This window comes from Fusarium verticillioides, chromosome 1 (assembly GCF_000149555.1).
Source record: "Fusarium verticillioides 7600 chromosome 1, whole genome shotgun sequence".
Lineage (NCBI taxonomy): Eukaryota > Fungi > Ascomycota > Sordariomycetes > Hypocreales > Nectriaceae > Fusarium > Fusarium verticillioides.
This window is the reverse complement of record NC_031675.1, coordinates 1-16,878: the sequence shown is the minus strand read 5'-3', so window position 1 is coordinate 16,878 and position 16,878 is coordinate 1. Positions and strand designations below refer to the sequence as shown.

At 48.7% G+C, this 16,878-nt stretch overlaps 4 protein-coding genes across 4 annotated transcripts in view; 2 read left to right on the top strand and 2 right to left on the bottom strand.

Moving 5' to 3' along the window:
- FVEG_09958 (hypothetical protein) overlaps positions 1–149 on the bottom strand; it is a gene marked incomplete at both ends in the record, with an annotated part of 2,123 nt that extends 1,974 nt beyond the window's left edge. Inside the window, one exon of the mRNA XM_018899031.1 lies at positions 19–149. Coding sequence (XP_018757020.1) covers positions 19–149 — 131 coding nt within the window. The remainder of the gene's footprint in view (positions 1–18) is intronic.
- Positions 150–2,264: 2,115 nt separating this feature from the next.
- On the bottom strand, positions 2,265–11,096 carry FVEG_16698 (hypothetical protein; the record flags this gene model as incomplete). The annotated part of the gene is made up of 11 exons (XM_018905938.1): positions 2,265–3,473; positions 3,524–6,791; positions 6,864–8,257; positions 8,339–8,881; positions 8,933–9,921; positions 9,975–10,119; positions 10,181–10,191; positions 10,275–10,778; positions 10,832–10,915; positions 10,972–10,990; positions 11,055–11,096. 11 exons carry the CDS (start codon positions 11,094–11,096, stop codon positions 2,265–2,267), a joined length of 8,208 nt encoding a protein of 2,735 aa, XP_018757021.1.
- A 733-nt stretch (positions 11,097–11,829) lies between these two features.
- Positions 11,830–12,942, top strand: FVEG_09963 (hypothetical protein; the record flags this gene model as incomplete). Its single annotated transcript, XM_018899032.1, has 1 exon — positions 11,830–12,942. The coding sequence occupies one exon, from the start codon at positions 11,830–11,832 to the stop codon at positions 12,940–12,942; it is 1,113 nt and encodes a 370-aa protein (XP_018757022.1).
- Positions 12,943–13,806: 864 nt separating this feature from the next.
- FVEG_09964 (hypothetical protein) lies at positions 13,807–16,055 on the top strand (the record flags this gene model as incomplete). The annotated part of the gene is made up of 7 exons (XM_018899033.1): positions 13,807–14,183; positions 14,238–14,371; positions 14,422–14,545; positions 14,610–14,816; positions 14,882–15,241; positions 15,300–15,667; positions 15,727–16,055. Exons 1-7 carry the CDS (start codon positions 13,918–13,920, stop codon positions 16,053–16,055), a joined length of 1,788 nt encoding a protein of 595 aa, XP_018757023.1. The 5' UTR covers positions 13,807–13,917.
- Between the last annotated feature and the right edge of the window lie 823 nt (positions 16,056–16,878).

The window sequence follows — 16,878 nt, the reverse complement described above, 5'->3', positions numbered from 1 at the left end:
TTCTGCTCGGTGCCGGACCCTGGATAGTGTAGGGCAAGGACCTCGGGCGTAACACCAGCCTGATCAATGACAAGACGCCAGTGTGGGAGAGTTTTCGTCTTCGTGTCTTCGGCGTCGTCGGGGCGAGTCTTCTCGTCGGAATCCGCCATTGTTGCTTCGAGCGACGGGCTGAGTTAGGATACGCTAGCTTGCACTTTGAAATCGCAAGTCTGCACTCTTTGCTTGCTTCGGTGAGTGTATGGCGTAGTGTTCCACAGGCGATTGCTGTGTTGAGGAAGCGACAGAGGAAGTGTGGAGTGAGAAATATAGTGGAAAGTTGAAGGGACATAATATGGCTAACAATGAAACTCAAATACCATCCTTGCAAGGTCCGATATCCTAGAAATCTACGTACCAGTCCTTGAAATTGCGATATCAACTGTGACGCGTAGTACATCATTTACTAACAACCCGGCACAGCGGATGTTAGACTCTCCATGGAGTTCGAGTCCGCGGAAAGTCAAATCTCAAGTCTCTCAACTTACGAATTTAGGTTATGAAGTGGGGCCACTTCTCGATAGATCAACGAGTAGTCGTTGTCAGACCAGGCAAAATCGGGCATCGGTGGTTATCAATTCCGGTCCATTCAACGTTTGTCATCATGCAGGCGATTAATCTTGACCCTGAAAGCTTATTCCTCGGCCCGTGCTCACTGTATAGACAAGCATTTATATGTACCGTACCATACGGCATATTGCTACGGCAATCGTTTTGAATAAGCAATTTAGCCTCTGGACTAACTAAATAACAGCTATATTAGATCAATTAGACATTGCCGCAAGGAAAACTACCTCGGCCAAGACCTTCAAGCTCCATATCTGTCCACTCTGCCATTGGTGTATTTTCGGGTCCGACGGCACGTTAACTGAATCTTGATGAACCGTGTGATCCGACATCTTAGCTGGATGTTTCGGTAGCTATTTGTTGTTACAGCTCTATTAATATAAATGCTTGTCAAACCCTATTATTACCGTTGAGGCCGGCAGCAATGTTCGATAATTAGTAGGAGGTGACCGGAGATGACGATGGCGCCTGTCACATGCAAGCAAAGACTCAACTCGTGGAGATGGCCTTGTGTTGATTGGCCCCAGGCCCTCCCGAGGTTGGGGGAGAGCTGATAAGACATGGCTCGAACGCTGTCTCGTCCCCGCTGGTTGTAACACTAAAGAATGACCATCCGAATCACATTGGAATTATGTGGTGTGTGGCTAGAGGAGTCAAGTCTCTTTGTGCTGATTATTAGCATTAGGCCTCCGCATCCCCTCGGTCTCAGGGTAGAGGTGGCATGTTGCTGAAATGTATCTCATATGTAAGTTAATCGAATAGACTGATGATCAGACTCCCGGTACAATGTCCATGGACCACGTCATCCCCAATAGGAACTCACGTAAGTACTAAGAGGTATTAATAGACGATCAGGTTGCAGGTTCTCAAAAGCTAGAACAGCACCCCAGCCCCAGTCACGGACCAACCAACCCAAATTGTAACCGGGCTCTTTTCTCGCCCGCCCGGTCGTTGTTGCATTATATTCAAAGGATTGGAAGCATGCCGCAATTGACATTACGGTATATGGAAGCCTGCTAGATTGTAAATATTTTGCTGTCGTTTTGGAAGTAGGTGTTCAACTGCGACAAAAGTCTTTTCCAGCTGGCGATGCGGACCTGGGCAAGGTGCACAGTGTTCGCGCAGAGGAGCATGTGGACGGCGTCTTTGCGAAATACATTGTTGCCAGAGATGGAACCTTGATGCGGAAATCGGAGAGCCTGGGCTTAGAAAATAGCTCATGTTAGTCCGCGCGCCACCATATGCGGCCACTAACCTTTTCCATAAGCTTTGGAGCCCAATATAGAGAAATGTAGCGAAGCATTCAATACGGAGTTCGGTGGCTGTAGCTCCGGAAGCGAGCAGAACCACTTTGACTTGAGGTTCACAATGGACCCAAGCAGGAATGCTTGTCCCTAAAGTTTTAAACGCAACTGTACTCGGCCGGGCTCAATCATGTAATACTAAGGAGAGAGTTATCCTAGCATTGAAACAGTTGTTCACTATAAAATACATCCTCATATTATAGAAACTCAATCAACAGTCCTCGGTGACAGCAACCAGCCTATAAGCAAGTATGAAATTATTGCAACCAGTCCAAGCCTAGTACCTATTAAAAGTTCCAATTAAAAGGAAACCGGATACAATGAAATACTCTTTAACAAATTGAAGACCAACCATACTCATTCAGTCTCTTTCTCGTCATCAAAATTAGCGAATGAACTCCTCTTTGCCGCCAGTTCAGCCAACTCTTCCAAGCTTTGCCCGCTCATAATGTCAAACACAGCAACATCAGAGCCAACCTCCTTCATGAACCAGGCGCGCAACTCGACTGCAACAAGGGAATCAACTCCATAACTGTGAAGAGGCTTTGATACGTCAATATCCCGTTCGCTTGAAGATAGAGCTTTGCAGAGCTTCTGAACAATAGCTGCGCTAACAATATTGGCTGCGTCAGCTAGCGAAGCTGCCGCTGGGAGTAGCGTGGAACATGACGTGGCTGAGCCTTCACCGTCGCCTTCACCCTCATGATCACCTTCGCCTCGGATCTGGTATAGATGCTTGAACAGAGGATCGGTCATCCAAGCAGGTTCTGGAATGCCCTTGATGCGAAGAGTAGCTGGCGCCTCAAGACCAACTGCAATCTGAGCAAATGAGGAAGCCTGCGTCTGTTGGTTGACATTGGTCGAGTACTTTCCATTCGGGTCGCATAGCATGTCGAGTAGAGCAAGGAACTCGTCTTCTCGCATGGCATTGAAACCTTCTTGACGAAGATTAGCCATACTCTCCTGGTTCTCGGCAGCGAAACCGACAGAAAGGATCATTCCCAGGTCGACTGCTACACCTGGAAGCCCCAAAGCAACCCTATGGCGAGCCAAGGAGTCTTGGTACGTGTTGCCTACACAGTAGTTGGATTGACCTCGGTTGCCTACCACTCCAGAAGCAGACGAGAGGAGGATGAAGAAATCCAGGTTCTGCGGAAGAAGCTCGTGCAAGTTTCGTGATGCAACCACCTTGGGGCGTACCGCAGTGTAGTAGTCCTCCTGAGACATGTTAGAGAATATACTATCCTTGAGTACCATGGAGCCTTGGATGCAGCCCTTGATAGGCGGCATCGCTTTGGCGCAATCACTGAGAACTCTCTCAAGAACAGCACGGTCAGAGACGTCGCATTGGGGCGCTGCCGCTGTCACACCAGCGTCTGTGAGCTCCTCCATGAGTTCCTGAGCTGCAGGCCGTGTGGTTCCAGACCGAGAGAGGAGGATGAGATTCCTGGCTCCACGAGATGCCATCCAACGTGCTGCACTGCGTCCAAGACCGCCGAGACCTCCCGAGAGAAGGTATGATGCCTCGGGATCAAAGTGATATGTTGGCTTCCGACTGGGTTCGACCTGGAATGTGTAAGCGTTGATGCCTGCTATGAGCTGCTGATATAACTTACCATGACGAGATCATCATCTTGAGCCTTCAAGACAAGCTTGCCCATGTGAGATCCTGATTGCATGATTCTGAATGCCTCTTGTATGTCCGAGTAGCTGTAAACATGCAGTGGCTGGGGTGGGGTAATGGATCCTTTCGCAAGCAGATCGACAACATCTTGAAGGACACGAGAGAACAGCCGACCTCTTTCGAGTGATATGAGACCAATGTCAAAGAAGGAAAATGTGACGCTCTTCTTGAACGGTCCCATTGGAAGACCAGCGTTGGCGAAGATATCGACCTTGCCAATTTCGATAAATCGCCCGTATGGTGCAATACAGTCCCAGCTCGCACGCAGCGTCTGTCCCGCTGTAGAATTGAGAATGACATCGACGCCACGTCCATCGGTCAATCTCTTGATACCATGTACAAAGCTCAGGTCACGACTTGACAGTACATGGTGCAGAGGAATACCGTAGTGCTCATGCAAAAAGTCTCGCTTCTCAATGGAACCCACAGTGACGAACACCTCAGCTCCAACCGCCTTGGCCAGTTGGATAGCTGCCTGCCCAACACCACCAGCACCCCAGTGAATCAGGATGCTCTCTCCAGCTTGGAGGCGCGCGAGATCATGAAGTCCGTAGTAGGCGGTGGTGTAAACAACTGGTACTGCCGCTGCAACCGCATAATCGATGCTTGAGGGAATCTTGGCGAACTGCCATTGAGAGCCCCGTGCAAAGGTCTTGAAAGTTCCTCTAAGGAGACCACAGACACGATCGCCGACAGAGACACGATCAACATCTGTTCCGACACGAGTCACTACACCAGCGCACTCTTGCCCAAATGCTTCGCCGATGACCTTACCGAGAGCGATCATGACATCAAGGAGGTTGAGGCCAGTAGCATGAACACGCACTTCGACATCATAAGGTCCGAGGGGCTTCTCATATAGCTCATCATCTTGGAACTGAAGACTATCGAGGAGACCAGGCACAGCACACTGTAGAGTCAAAGCTCTGTCCTTGCTAGCATCCTGCCATGTCTCTGACCTGGCTGACTCGCCCTTGGTCTTGGCGGCGATCAGATGGTTGACTGTGTTGGCTTCGGTGATGCGTGGAATATAGACAGCGCCGTCCTTTTCGAAGAAGGTGTTCTCATTTCCACCTCCTGAACTCAGGATTTGCAAGATGATGGAGCTGGTTTTGTCCAAGGAATCCAGGTCATCGACGGACAAAGTGACAAAGTTTAGTCCTGGGTTCTCAGCACGCATGCAACGAGCGAAACCAGTTACCATGTCAGCGCCAGGGTTCTTGGGTGAAGGGCCACCTCCCTGATTAACCCAGAGTAATGTCTTGGTGGAACTAATTAGCTTTCGGAAAGCTTCATAATCATCATCCTGAACATGTTCCAGAAAGTCGGACTTGATGTCGCCCAGGAAGATGCCACGGGTTTGCTGCAGATCCTTGAGATCTGCCACAGCATCGTGCAGGTTGACAACATCAATGCTAGTGCTGAGGCTGGTAGCTTGCTTCTCAAGAACTGTAGCAAGGCTCTTTTGGGTGGCTGAGGTGGATCCTACACCGCAAGTGATGATCTTGATGGGTGACGAGGAGTAGGAAGTGGCTGGTGCATTCTCTTCACTTCCATTACCAAGAGCTGTGCAGATGAGGACACTGACCATCTGATGCCTGTGATCTGGAAAGTCATAGATGTGCAGATCAATACCACTGAACCCACTGGCCTTGAGCGATCTGGACCAGTCACTTGGAGCAGCCAGTGGTGTGAATTGACGGAAGTCTTCAACCGATAACCACCAACCTGGTAGTAGTCCAAAGGCAAAGCCGGTCCGTATCATACCAGTGTTTGTCATCTCATACAAGATGAGTTTGCCTCCAGGCTTGAGCAACTTCCTCGCGTTGGATAAGGTCGCCTCAAGGTTCTTGGTTGCATGGATGACATTGGCAGCGCAGATGACGTCGTACTGTTCTGCTGGCCCCGAGAAACCTTGTTGCTCTAAGTCGTCCTCAATATTGAGAGCGCGGAAGCTCATGCGTGCAGCACTATCCTTGAACATTTCTCGAGCGTTCTCAAAGAATCCAATCGAGATATCTGTAAATGCATAGTGGCTGAACCGTGGCGTGCCAATCTCACCATTACCTTGTGTCGTGAGACACTTGAGAATAGGCCTTGTGGCGCCACCTGTTCCGGCACCAACCTCGAGAACACGGAGAGCTGGGTTCTTATGCGCCAGAGCATCGATGTAAGCCACCATGCGGTCATAGCCAATCTCAGCCCCGACTCCGGAACGGTAAACGTTCTCGACCAGCTTGTCTTTGAAGAGGAGTTCCAGAGCATCAGACTTGCCAGCGAGGATGTCGGGGAGTTCTCGTCCAACATTGACGACCAGCTTTCCCTCAGCTGAGCCCTCTGTGAGTAGCTTGGTCTCCATTTGGCTGATGATGAGTACATCAGCCGCTCGTTCACGCCATTCAGGCATGGCATGCGGGATAAGACCAGCGTCATACTTCTCCAGTTGGTACTTGATCCAGGCGATATACTTCTTGTGATATGGAACGGACTTGGCGTCACGGTTCTCATCATATATTCTGTCCCAGAAGCGCTTGATGTACAAGAAACACATCATCTCCACCTCCTGAATCAACTGTGCCTGTTGAGGTGTAGCACCACATTTTGCATCAGGCTGAAGTGTTTTGTCTGCCGTCTCTTGGTCTAGAAGAACTGGATCTACCTTGTAATCAAGGTTAAAGCAGAGTCTTCTTGCAGCGTCAGATGAGGAAGCGCCTTCGCTTCGTGCCACAGTAGTGATGACAAAGTTGTCAACAGTACAAACGGCCTTGCCAGTATCAACATCCATACCAACGATGCGCGCCTCAGCTTGCCTAATGCCAAGGAATTTACCTGAGCAAGAGACTCGAACAGCATCGAACTTGGATGTCGAGGGATCGGCAGATACCCAGAGGTCGCCGATCTCAGAGGGAACCATGACTTGGTCAATCTCACGGCCACCTTTTGTCAAACTGACAATGATACTCTGGAGTATACCATCCAGTACGGTGGAATGAATGAGATGGTCTTGAAGATAGCCTAGAGGCATCAGGCTCTCGAGGTCTTGCCTCTCCACTGTAGCCACAGCTTCTCCAATGTCACTGCAGCGAATGTCGCGGAGGGTTTGGAAAGTAGCGCCAAAGTCAAGACCAACGGTCGACAAATGCTCATAGAGCTGTCGGAATGAGGTCTCAACTTTGGAGGCCTTCTCGACATCCGCAAGCCTATTCTTACATGCTTCCTAGAACTCGAAGTCTTCTCTTCCGTCATCCACGACAGTATAAGGTTGCTCGTACTCAGTGACGACCAGGCCGTGGCAGTGCTCACGCCACTCACCGCCCTCATAACTGCTAAGGGAGAACTTTCTTACAGTCCTCGCCACAGTGTCTGAATAGTCCCTTGAGGGCTGCATATAAAAGTGCGTCTCGAGACCATTCTGCGTCGCTGGAACGCGAAGAGCAACATTGAAGCGCGCGTCGAGAATGCGGAAGCCCTTGACTACCCGAGTTATGTCTGCCATCTGCCGACTGGCCTCTATGGCCATGACGAGCATTCCTGCCACGGGATAGATTGTAGCACCGGTGATTCGATGATGCTTCACCCAAGGATTCTCTGAAAGACGCATGTAGTTACGCCACACAGCATTGGCTGGGTCCCAATCTGGCACCGGCGCACCAAATAGTTCATGTCGCATAGCAGGACAGAATCGATATCCTTTACTAATACGGCTCTCATTCCAATAGATGTTGGAATGGTTGAAAGGATATCCTGGTGCGTTTACCACAAGGGAGCTGTCTTTTGCTATACTGGCATCAGACATGTCCACTTCGTAACCCCGGCACCATAGCCAATTGGCGGCGCTCAAAGCAGTGTCAACTGCAGAGGCACCACGACAAAGCACTGATTCATATCCAATACCACTCACCTCTGGCGTCAGTTCCATGGTCTCACGAATGGGGCCGCGCAAGGCGGCATGAGGACCAATCTCGAGTACATAAGTAATCTTTGGGGGCTTGACAGTTGCTTTAGCCGAGGACCCAAGCTTCTTGACTGGTGCGCTGGAAGTAGTGTTAGAGCACATGAGCGAAAAGGCTTTAGAGAATTGGACAGGCGAAACCAGGTTGTCAACCCAGTGATCGGGGTTCTGGAGAGCAGAGACAGAGCTAACTGTTCCTCCCAGGGACGAGTAAAAGACTGGAGCACCCTGGACTGGTGATATGTTGGTTCCGGCCTTGAGGTCACCAATTGCGCTTCTGTACTCGTCGGCAATGGTGGCCATCAGAGGTGAATGGTAACCGTTATCAACCTTGAGCTTGCGGGCAAAGATACCTTCATGGTCTGCAGCAGCCTTGATCTTATCAATGTATGCTGCACTGCCGCTAAGCGTCACATTTCGAGGACTGTTTATACAGGCAACAACGATGTCTCTACCGGCGGCGCTGCCAACGTGTTCCTCAAGATAGGCCATGGCATCTGGTGAGCTCATGGCCACTGAGAGCATAGCTCCGTTAGTATAATCGGGTGACTTGGCCAGCCGAGAGGACAGAGCACCGCGATAGAATGCTAGCCTCCAGGCCGACTCCTGCGAGATGGCACCTGTAGCATAGGCAGCACCAATCTCACCCGATGAATGGCCAACCACCGCAGCAGGCTTATTACCCCAGCTGGCGAGGAGGTCAACGAGAGCCACCTGCAAGGCTGTGCAGATTGGTTGACTCAACGCAGGATCATCGATGCGTGACTTATCCTGGTTCTAGAGCAATTCACCAACAAGTGACCATGGGCATCCCAGCTCTCGCAAATACAAGTCTGCAGCAAAGATGGATGTGCTGAATGTCGGATAAGCAGAGAGAAATTCTCTACCCATGGCGTACCACTGCGCACCTTGTCCTGTAAAGACAAATCCAAGCTTAGGTTCCGCAGTGGTTCTGACAGGTGAAAGGTTAGCCTCCAATTTGTCGGCCAAAGCCGCGATGCTGTCGGCGACTATAGAGAACCTCCAAGGGAAGGATGTGCGGTGGTTGATGAGAGTGTAAGAAAGGTCACTCAAGAAGCGCTGTTCTTCCTCAGATCCAGCAACTATTGATTTGCTAGTGGGAGCAAGGAACTCCTTGTACGCTTTTGCCATGCGGGCTGCTCCAGCTTCGTCGAAGGTGGAAAAGAAGAATAAGCGACTGGGAGGGGCATGACCTTTAAAACGCTTAACCAAGATATACTCATCATCACTAGAGCTAGAAGCAGAGTGATGACCGTTTATGTGGCCATTAATGCCGTTAGAATGACCATTGATACCATTGGTTCCATTGATGGACGACTTTAAACCCTCGACCGGGGGATACTCAATGGTTTGGTTTGCCTTTCAAACCGTGTTCACAAGGAGATAGTGATAGGCATCATCGATGATAATGTGGGCATTGCTTCCACCATAACCAAAGGCATTGATTGAAGCTCGCCTAAGTCCTTTGGTAGGCCAAGCTTCAGGCTTGGTAAGGAACTTAAGGTGCCAATCATGAACAGGAATCTTGGGGTTGGGGGTTTGAAAGCCCATGTTAGGAGGGATTATGCCTTTCTCAAGGACCATAATAGCCTTGATGAGACCTGCAATCCCAGCAGAGCCTTCAAGATGGCCGATGTTTGTCTTGACTGCGCCGACAACCATAGGCTCCTGCTCGGAGCAATACTCTAAGAAAGCGCCACTGATGGCACTGGCTTCAATGGGGTCACCCACAGGAGTCCCTGTACCGTGAGCCTCAAAGAAGCGTGTCTGCGTCTTGGATAGACCAGCTGATCGATATGCGGCGTTGATCAAGTCAACTTGTGCTTGTCGAGTGGGTTGCGTGATACCAGGTGAGTTGCCGTCCTGGTTGCTTGAGGAGCCTCGAACGATGGCACGAATGCAGTCACCATCTCTGATAGCATCACTCAGCCTCTTCAGCACAACCATTCCAAATCCCTCACCACGGGAGTATCGGTTGGCTCGTTCATCAAAGCTGTAACATCTCCCATCGGGAGATAGAAAGCCAAGGGCTGTGAGTGGGATGATGGTGTCAGGGTTGTAGAACAGGTTATAGCCAGCTGCTAATGCCATATCACACTCTCCTAATCGTAAGCTGTTACAAGCGAGGTGGCAGGCGTTGAGACTGCTGGAGCACGCTGTGTCAAGACTTATGCTAGGACCATGAAGGTCATAGAAATAGCTCAGTCGATTGGCAAGCATCGTTGTTCCAGTACCAGTAGCAAAGTAACGCTGCTGTATCTCGGTCTCCTTGAACATGATGGCTTCATATTCACGAGTGAAACAACCGATGAAAACACCAGTGTTTGTTCCAAGAACTTTGTTCATTGGACATCCCGCTATGATGAGTCAGATCCAGATTCTTGGTGGTCAAAGGATTCAGGGTTCATACCGTTTTCGAGAGCACGATAGGTGTTCTCAAGCAGACCACGCTGCTGAGGATCCATGCCACCCGCTTCAGCAGGTGTGATAGAGAAGAAAGGGGCATCGAAGGCAGCGATTTCGCCCTTCAGAAAATGCGCCCTAAGTGCGAATGTCTTGGATCAAGCTCAATAACATCGACATAATGCTTTTATTTTTCATTCTATTGGGTCTCACTTCATGGATCACTCGGGCAGTTGTTAATATGGTGCGGCTATGATTTATCTCGTGTATCTTAGCTCTTCTCATCAATCTACTTATAGCTACTGACCGATCACTGCCTTGGTAACGACCTTCTCTACCGCCCTTGCCATGTCATCCACCATGTCAACAGGTACTCTCGGGATCTCATGTCCAGCTCCGTGATCCAGAAGAACTCTTCCCCAGGGATGGCACAATTCAATCATTGCTTTACTATAGCTAACATCAGGATCCTTTTTGCCAAAGATGTGAGCTGTTGGTACATGGATGACTGGACCTTTCGTATCTTCAGCTCTCAGAAACTTGACCTCGCCGGCAGATAAAGACTTCTCGCAGTAAGGGAGTCCTGCACAGAAGAATATGGCGAACTGAAAGGGTGGTGGGTTGGAGTGACGGGCACGAGCAATAATCATGGCAGCTAGAGATGCACCCTGGGAGAAGCCCAAGACACCTTCAAAGGGACCTTCCTCGGCAATGTACTCCCATAGGTCGTTAATGGCTGCCAGGATGCTCTTTGCCGAGTGTGGATGGTAGTACGCAAGGCTCTCATCCCGACCAATGAAGGCTTCTATTCCTATGTTATGTGTAAGAGGCTTGAGTAAGTAAGTAGATATCGCAATGACTTACCGGGAGCGGGCGGCATAGGCTCCCCACCATCAACATACTCGTATTTGTGCGATTGTGAATGGCTGAGTTGATGTCGGAGCGCAGCTGCAATGAAGTCAGTCCATGTAATCAACTGAACTGTGTGAAGGAATGTTATGTACACGTCTGCATCTCGAGCACCTAGAGTCTGTGTTAGATTATGTCATAACAGGATGTTTGTCGCCTTGATACAACGGTTACGTACCTTGCTGTTGGTGCCCATTCCCTGAAGGCAAAGTATACGCATGGCGTGGAGGGCAAAGCGGTTAGGAACCTTAGGTGATGGAGAGTTTGAGTTTACCCAAGAATCAAGAGACTTTAGAAGATGTATAGAGATAGTAATCAGGGTCCCCGTGTTGCGCTCCAAGAGGTGACCAGTGCTAGAATAAGCACCTTCTTGTTGAAGTACTGATGCTACGTGGCATGATCGCATATCTCCAAGTCAATTGTCAAGTCAGATGTGTAGAGCTCAATGTGACAGATGAACGCAGTATGCTTACGCCAAGTTTCCATCAATACGAGCTGCGTTTGCTTATCAACAGAGTTGCATCTCCCACCGTTGTATTCTGCAAGGCATATGTATATGGCACTGACTATCTTATTCCGACCCTGGAGAATCTTATCTCCCCACCACCAGCACCAGAATCAGTAAGAAGTATACATCATCCCGAGCCAGGGGCACTTTTCGTTCATCTAGGATTTGTACGAAGTCCACGATTGTATCAAGGTTTTCAAGTCATGTACTCAAGACGGGGTGAATGAGCGAGGACAGGATAAAAGGAGTCATAATCCCATTCATAAATATCAAAACTCGATACGTCTGCAGAGATCTTTGAAATCGCCTTTATTATCTTTACGGTTGCATATTGTAACTAGTACAAGATATATACCGAGAGGCTCATTCCGTACCTCTAGGGCCAAGCGAGACGCAAAAAATAATATCCTGAAAGACATTTTTCAAAACACCCAAACCTACCAATATGCCAAACCTCGAAAAGGAACTTCACAATGGTAATGGAAACAGTACCAATGGAAACACAAAGATAGAAAAAGACGTTTCTGTCAACCCCCACAGTCTTGGCGTCATTGGTGGTGGATGGTATGGCTGTCACATCGCCGCAACCCTTCGCGCTCTCGGCCTTCGTGTTAAATTGTTGGAACAGCATAAGCGACTACTACATGAAGCATCTGGCAATAACCAGTTCAGGCTGCATATGGGCTTCCACTATGCTCGTCACAGTGGTCCGCGTAACCAGTCAAGAGATGGCTTTCTGCGTTTCGTCGAGCATTACCCCGAGCTGAGCCGCACTGTGCCCTGCAACATCTACGCTGTGCCCACTCAAGATTCCTTGCTTGATTACAATACCTACAAGGCCATCATGGCCTCAAGCGGGGTGGCATTCACTGAAGGGGCTCCTCCGGGTATTCATATCACTAACGTTGATGGTATTATGTGTGTGCCGGAGAGGGTTTTGTTGCTGAGCAAAGCCCGTGCCTACTTCGAGGCAGCACTCAAAGGTGCCCTTGAGCTTGGACGAAAGGTTTCGAGCATTCAAGAGGTGGAGGATGGCGTCTTGATCGACGGCGAACACTTTGACTTTGTGGTGGATGCAACATGGGGGCATTACATGGATCTGGATCTACAGGTTATATACGAGGCCACCTTGTTACTCTACTACGAGGGGCCTCCTGAATTTCCGGCTGTGACCTTGGTCGATGGTCCCCTGGCTTCCGTCTACCCCACTGAGGTGCCGGGATTATTTACCTTGTCTAGCGTACCCCACACGCCTCTCGGACAATTCAAGACTGCAGCAGAAGCTCGGGCGGCACGGGACGACGTTAGCCCCGCAACTATATCAGCCAAGCGGACGCTTATGGAGGAACAGATTATGCACTACCTCCCCACGTTCCTCGAGACCTTCCGTTACATTGGTCCACAGCTTGCCGTCAAGACCAAACCGCTAGGGGCCTATGATGACTGCAGTTGTCGAGTCTCGCGTCGCGGCCGAGTGTTTTCTGTCATGTCGGGAAAGATTGACACCATCTTTTTCGCCCATGAGCGAATTCTCTTACTGATCGACGATGAGAGTTAAAGCATGCTTATCTCTGAGTCAATTGTGCCATTCTAATTTTGTCTGCTAGATAGGGGAAGGTCTACTCATGCAGGCCCTTATCTCAAGTAAATTTACAAAGGCTAAATATATGCTTAAATTCAGTGTCTTGGCTCTCACCAGTCAGCTAATCGGGTGTCATTTTGTGTCCAGGTTGATCTACGGATAGGTACAGGGGAGTTCAGGATGTAGCTTCCCACCATGGAGTAGTAGACATTATACAGGAACATTGTAACGCTAGGGAAAAAGTAGATAGACACCCAAACCTAACTGTACCTTTAGACGCAATAGTCCAGGTTGGTCAAACAGTAAAACATGTGCACGTTCTCCTTGGCCAGGGTTTCTTATCGTGCATCTCACCAAGTGAGACATTGGTGCAGAAATGGCATGCTTTTCGTCTATCCCGACGGGGTAGATCAGAAATCTGCAAAAGTCAATATCGCAACCGAAGTGTCATCGCAGAAGTGCAGTACCAGAACCAAAAAGCTCATGATGAGGTAAATACGAAACTCAACCAAAGATCTGAATGCTAACCTCTCCATCTTGCGCCGCTTACCGCTCCAATCAAGAGTGATATGCTATATCCTATTTACAGATACAGGGTAATCAGGCTCCTTATCTAGCTATCCCCCCTAGCCCCCTTGCTGGCTACGTCACCCCGCCCGCGCCGCGCCACAGCCCCTGGATCTCACAGGAAACGCACAGACCATAGAGTGGAGGCAACCCGGGAATTAGCAATTTCTGTCTGTTTCTTGTTTCCTGAGGCTGAAATCTTTGTTGTTATCTCTTCTCGTAAAGCTGACCACAAACTCACCCCCCACTCTTTTTCTCCTTTGTTCCGTTTACCTGTCTGTATTGCTCATACCAATGCAAACAAAGTTTGAGCCCTCGACCGTATTCTCTCTTGCTTACACCAGCTGAGCTTCTAGAACTCTCTGGCACAATTCCCTTCCCACCATGTCGACGGCACCAGATTTGCCATTGAAACATCTTCAGGGCTCCCCGCCCAGTACTCCCGTCAAGACAAACAACGAGGCGTCTGCTGGCGATGCACGTGGATTACCCCCCGACACGGCGACCAAAGCCGAAGCTTCATCCGACAACCACGGCTCGGTCTTAAGCGACAACAACAGGAATGTTGAGGTTGCAGCTGGTCCGCCAGAGAATGCGACCAAACAAAAGGTGTACCATACTGGATGGAGGCTTCATGCTTTAACCTCAGCGTAGGTTATTTTCGCTCAGTTGCGCTTGTTCACAGCTGATTGCCATTGTCATAGACTGTGCTTGAGCTTATTGCTGTCGACATTGGAGACTACCATTGTGAGCACAGCTCTGGTCTCAATCGTCGATGCCCTTCAAGGCTTCAATATGGCCGGTTGGATCGTGACATCCTACTTGGTAACATACACCGGTATGTTCTCTCTGTCGTATAATGCCAGTATGAGAACTAAGAGATTTCAGGTTTCCTCATCATCTATTCCAAGCTCAGTGACATATTTGGCTGTAAACTTATGCTCTTACTCGCGATCACGATATTTACTGTCTTCTCTATGGCATGTGGTGCTTCTAACTCCATGGTGCCTCTGTATGTCAATTTTCTCTCCTGATACCAGCCTCGTGCGCGTGCTCATCGCCCATCTTTCCTATAGGATCGTATTCCGCGCTTTTCAGGGGATGGGAGGCTCCGGTATCTACTCTTTGTCGACAATCATGGTACCGCTCATGGTACCCCCAAAGAAGTACGCGACCTACATCTCTATCATGTCGTCAACCTTTATCCTCTCGAGTGTCCTCGGCCCAATCCTTGGAGGAGCAATCACAGACCACACGACATGGCGTTGGGTGTTCTATTTCAAGTGAGTCCTATTCTCCTCCATACGCCTTGCAATGGAGGCACCATTTAGTGACTGATCACTGGTAGTGGCCCTGGGGGAGCGCTTGCGGCTGTTCTTCTCGCCTTCTCGGTCCCATTCAACTTTCCCTACGGGGAGTCCGATCGATTCTTTCATTCCCTCGCATCGAAACAAATGTGGAAGCGGGTTGACTTTGTTGGTATGGCTGTGTCATTGGCTGCCTCCATCCTCATCATCTTTGCACTCGAGCAAGGTGGTGTGGCCTACCCGTGGCGCAGTGGTGCTATTGTATCAACCTTTGTACTCTCTGGAGTCTTGTGGATTGCCTTTGTTTTTTGGCAGCGACTGCTTTCCAAGAGCCATGGTGTTCGTGAGCCCATGTTCCCATGGAGCCTGGTGCACAACAGGTTTGTTATGGGACTACTTTTGTAAGTCTATAGTCAGTCGGTCCTAAGTTCGCGGTCAGCTAATTTGGCTTTCATCAAGAAACGGGTTCTTTACAGGTTTCCCCTTTATGGCTGCTCTTATCAACATACCGCAGAGATTCCAAACGGTCAACATGACATCAGCTATCAACGCTGGCATTCGCACACTGCCTCTACTTCTCCTGTCTCCATTGGCGACTGCTATCAACGGGATATTGGTCTCCAAGCTGGGAGTCCCTCCTCTCTACACGCTCTTCCTTGGAGGTTCGCTGCAGACAATAGGAGTTGGCCTATATAGCTCCTTGAAATCATCAACCTCTATTGCCTCGGCCCAGTATGGCTACGAGGCTATCATGGGCCTGGGTTTCGGGTTCAACCTCAGCACAATCCTGATGATGGTGCCGCTCGTCGTCACTGAGAAAAATTTAGGTATGAACCCCCAATTCTCCTGCCAAACCACCAATGCTTTTCAACTGACATAACATTAGCTGTCACAATGGGTTCTGTGACACAGATCAGAGTGCTTGGGGGCACAATCGGGCTTGCCGTCTGTTCCGCTTTGCTCATTAACTATATAAAGAGAGAAGCTGTCAAGTTCTTAACAGCAGAGCAAGTTGCACAAATACTGCTGTCCTCAGAGAATATTGGAATGCTCTCCCCCGAGACACAATCTCGTACAAGAGTACTATATGCAGACGCCTACTCGGAGCAGATGAGGGTAATGCTTTATTTCTCTATTGCATCTCTTTTGTCACTGGTGCTCCTTGTTGAAAAACAGCCAAGGAAAGCTCCCACTAAGCCTGAGAGACCAGGATAGTATCAGGCCCTGCCCGTCATACACTCGAAAGCTCGCAAACAGAAAAGTGTCTTCTTATAAGTAACCAATCTCTTACTGTGTATCTCTTGATTCAGATTTGCATCACGGAATAATAACAAGCAGAATATAATGTCACTCAGTATAATCATGATCAAATTCTCAAATGCTGTATGCTTAGTTGTAAAGGACATGAGATGCGAGATAACTAATTGAACTAACATTTGCTATATATGTCTGAGTTTGTGTGGGGTTGACTGACCCAGATGAGCTTGTTCGGAATGTACGATCCGATCCTCATTTAAACTTAACAAGCTTCATCAGGCCATTGCATTTTACAGACTCTAACAGACCCTAGGAACTATTAAGAGGCGATTGAACAGTAATCAGCTAATAAATTAGGTTATTTTATTTAAGTCTTAGACTTAAATCAGTTAGGCTTAGGCTAAGTAGCTAATTAGGGAAAAATAACCCTAACCCTAAGAATTATTTACAGATAATTTAAATCAAATTGTCTACTAAAATGGGTTTATAGGGTATATAAATTTAATCTATATCGCTTTAGTTAAAGCCGAGTAGCTAATTAATTAAAAATAAACCTAACCCTAACTGCTAGGCTAGCAGTAGTATAGTGTATACTACTAGGCAAGGCAGGCTCCTAATTAGCTAAAGATTAGCTAAGGTTAGTATACTACTAGTATATTATATTACTAGTTTAGGTTAGCTAATAGGAATATTAAAGCTAACTTTAAGTAAGTCTTTCTATAATCTAGTTATAGTATATTATATATATTTCTTACTATCTAGTCTAAGCTATAGGTAAGAA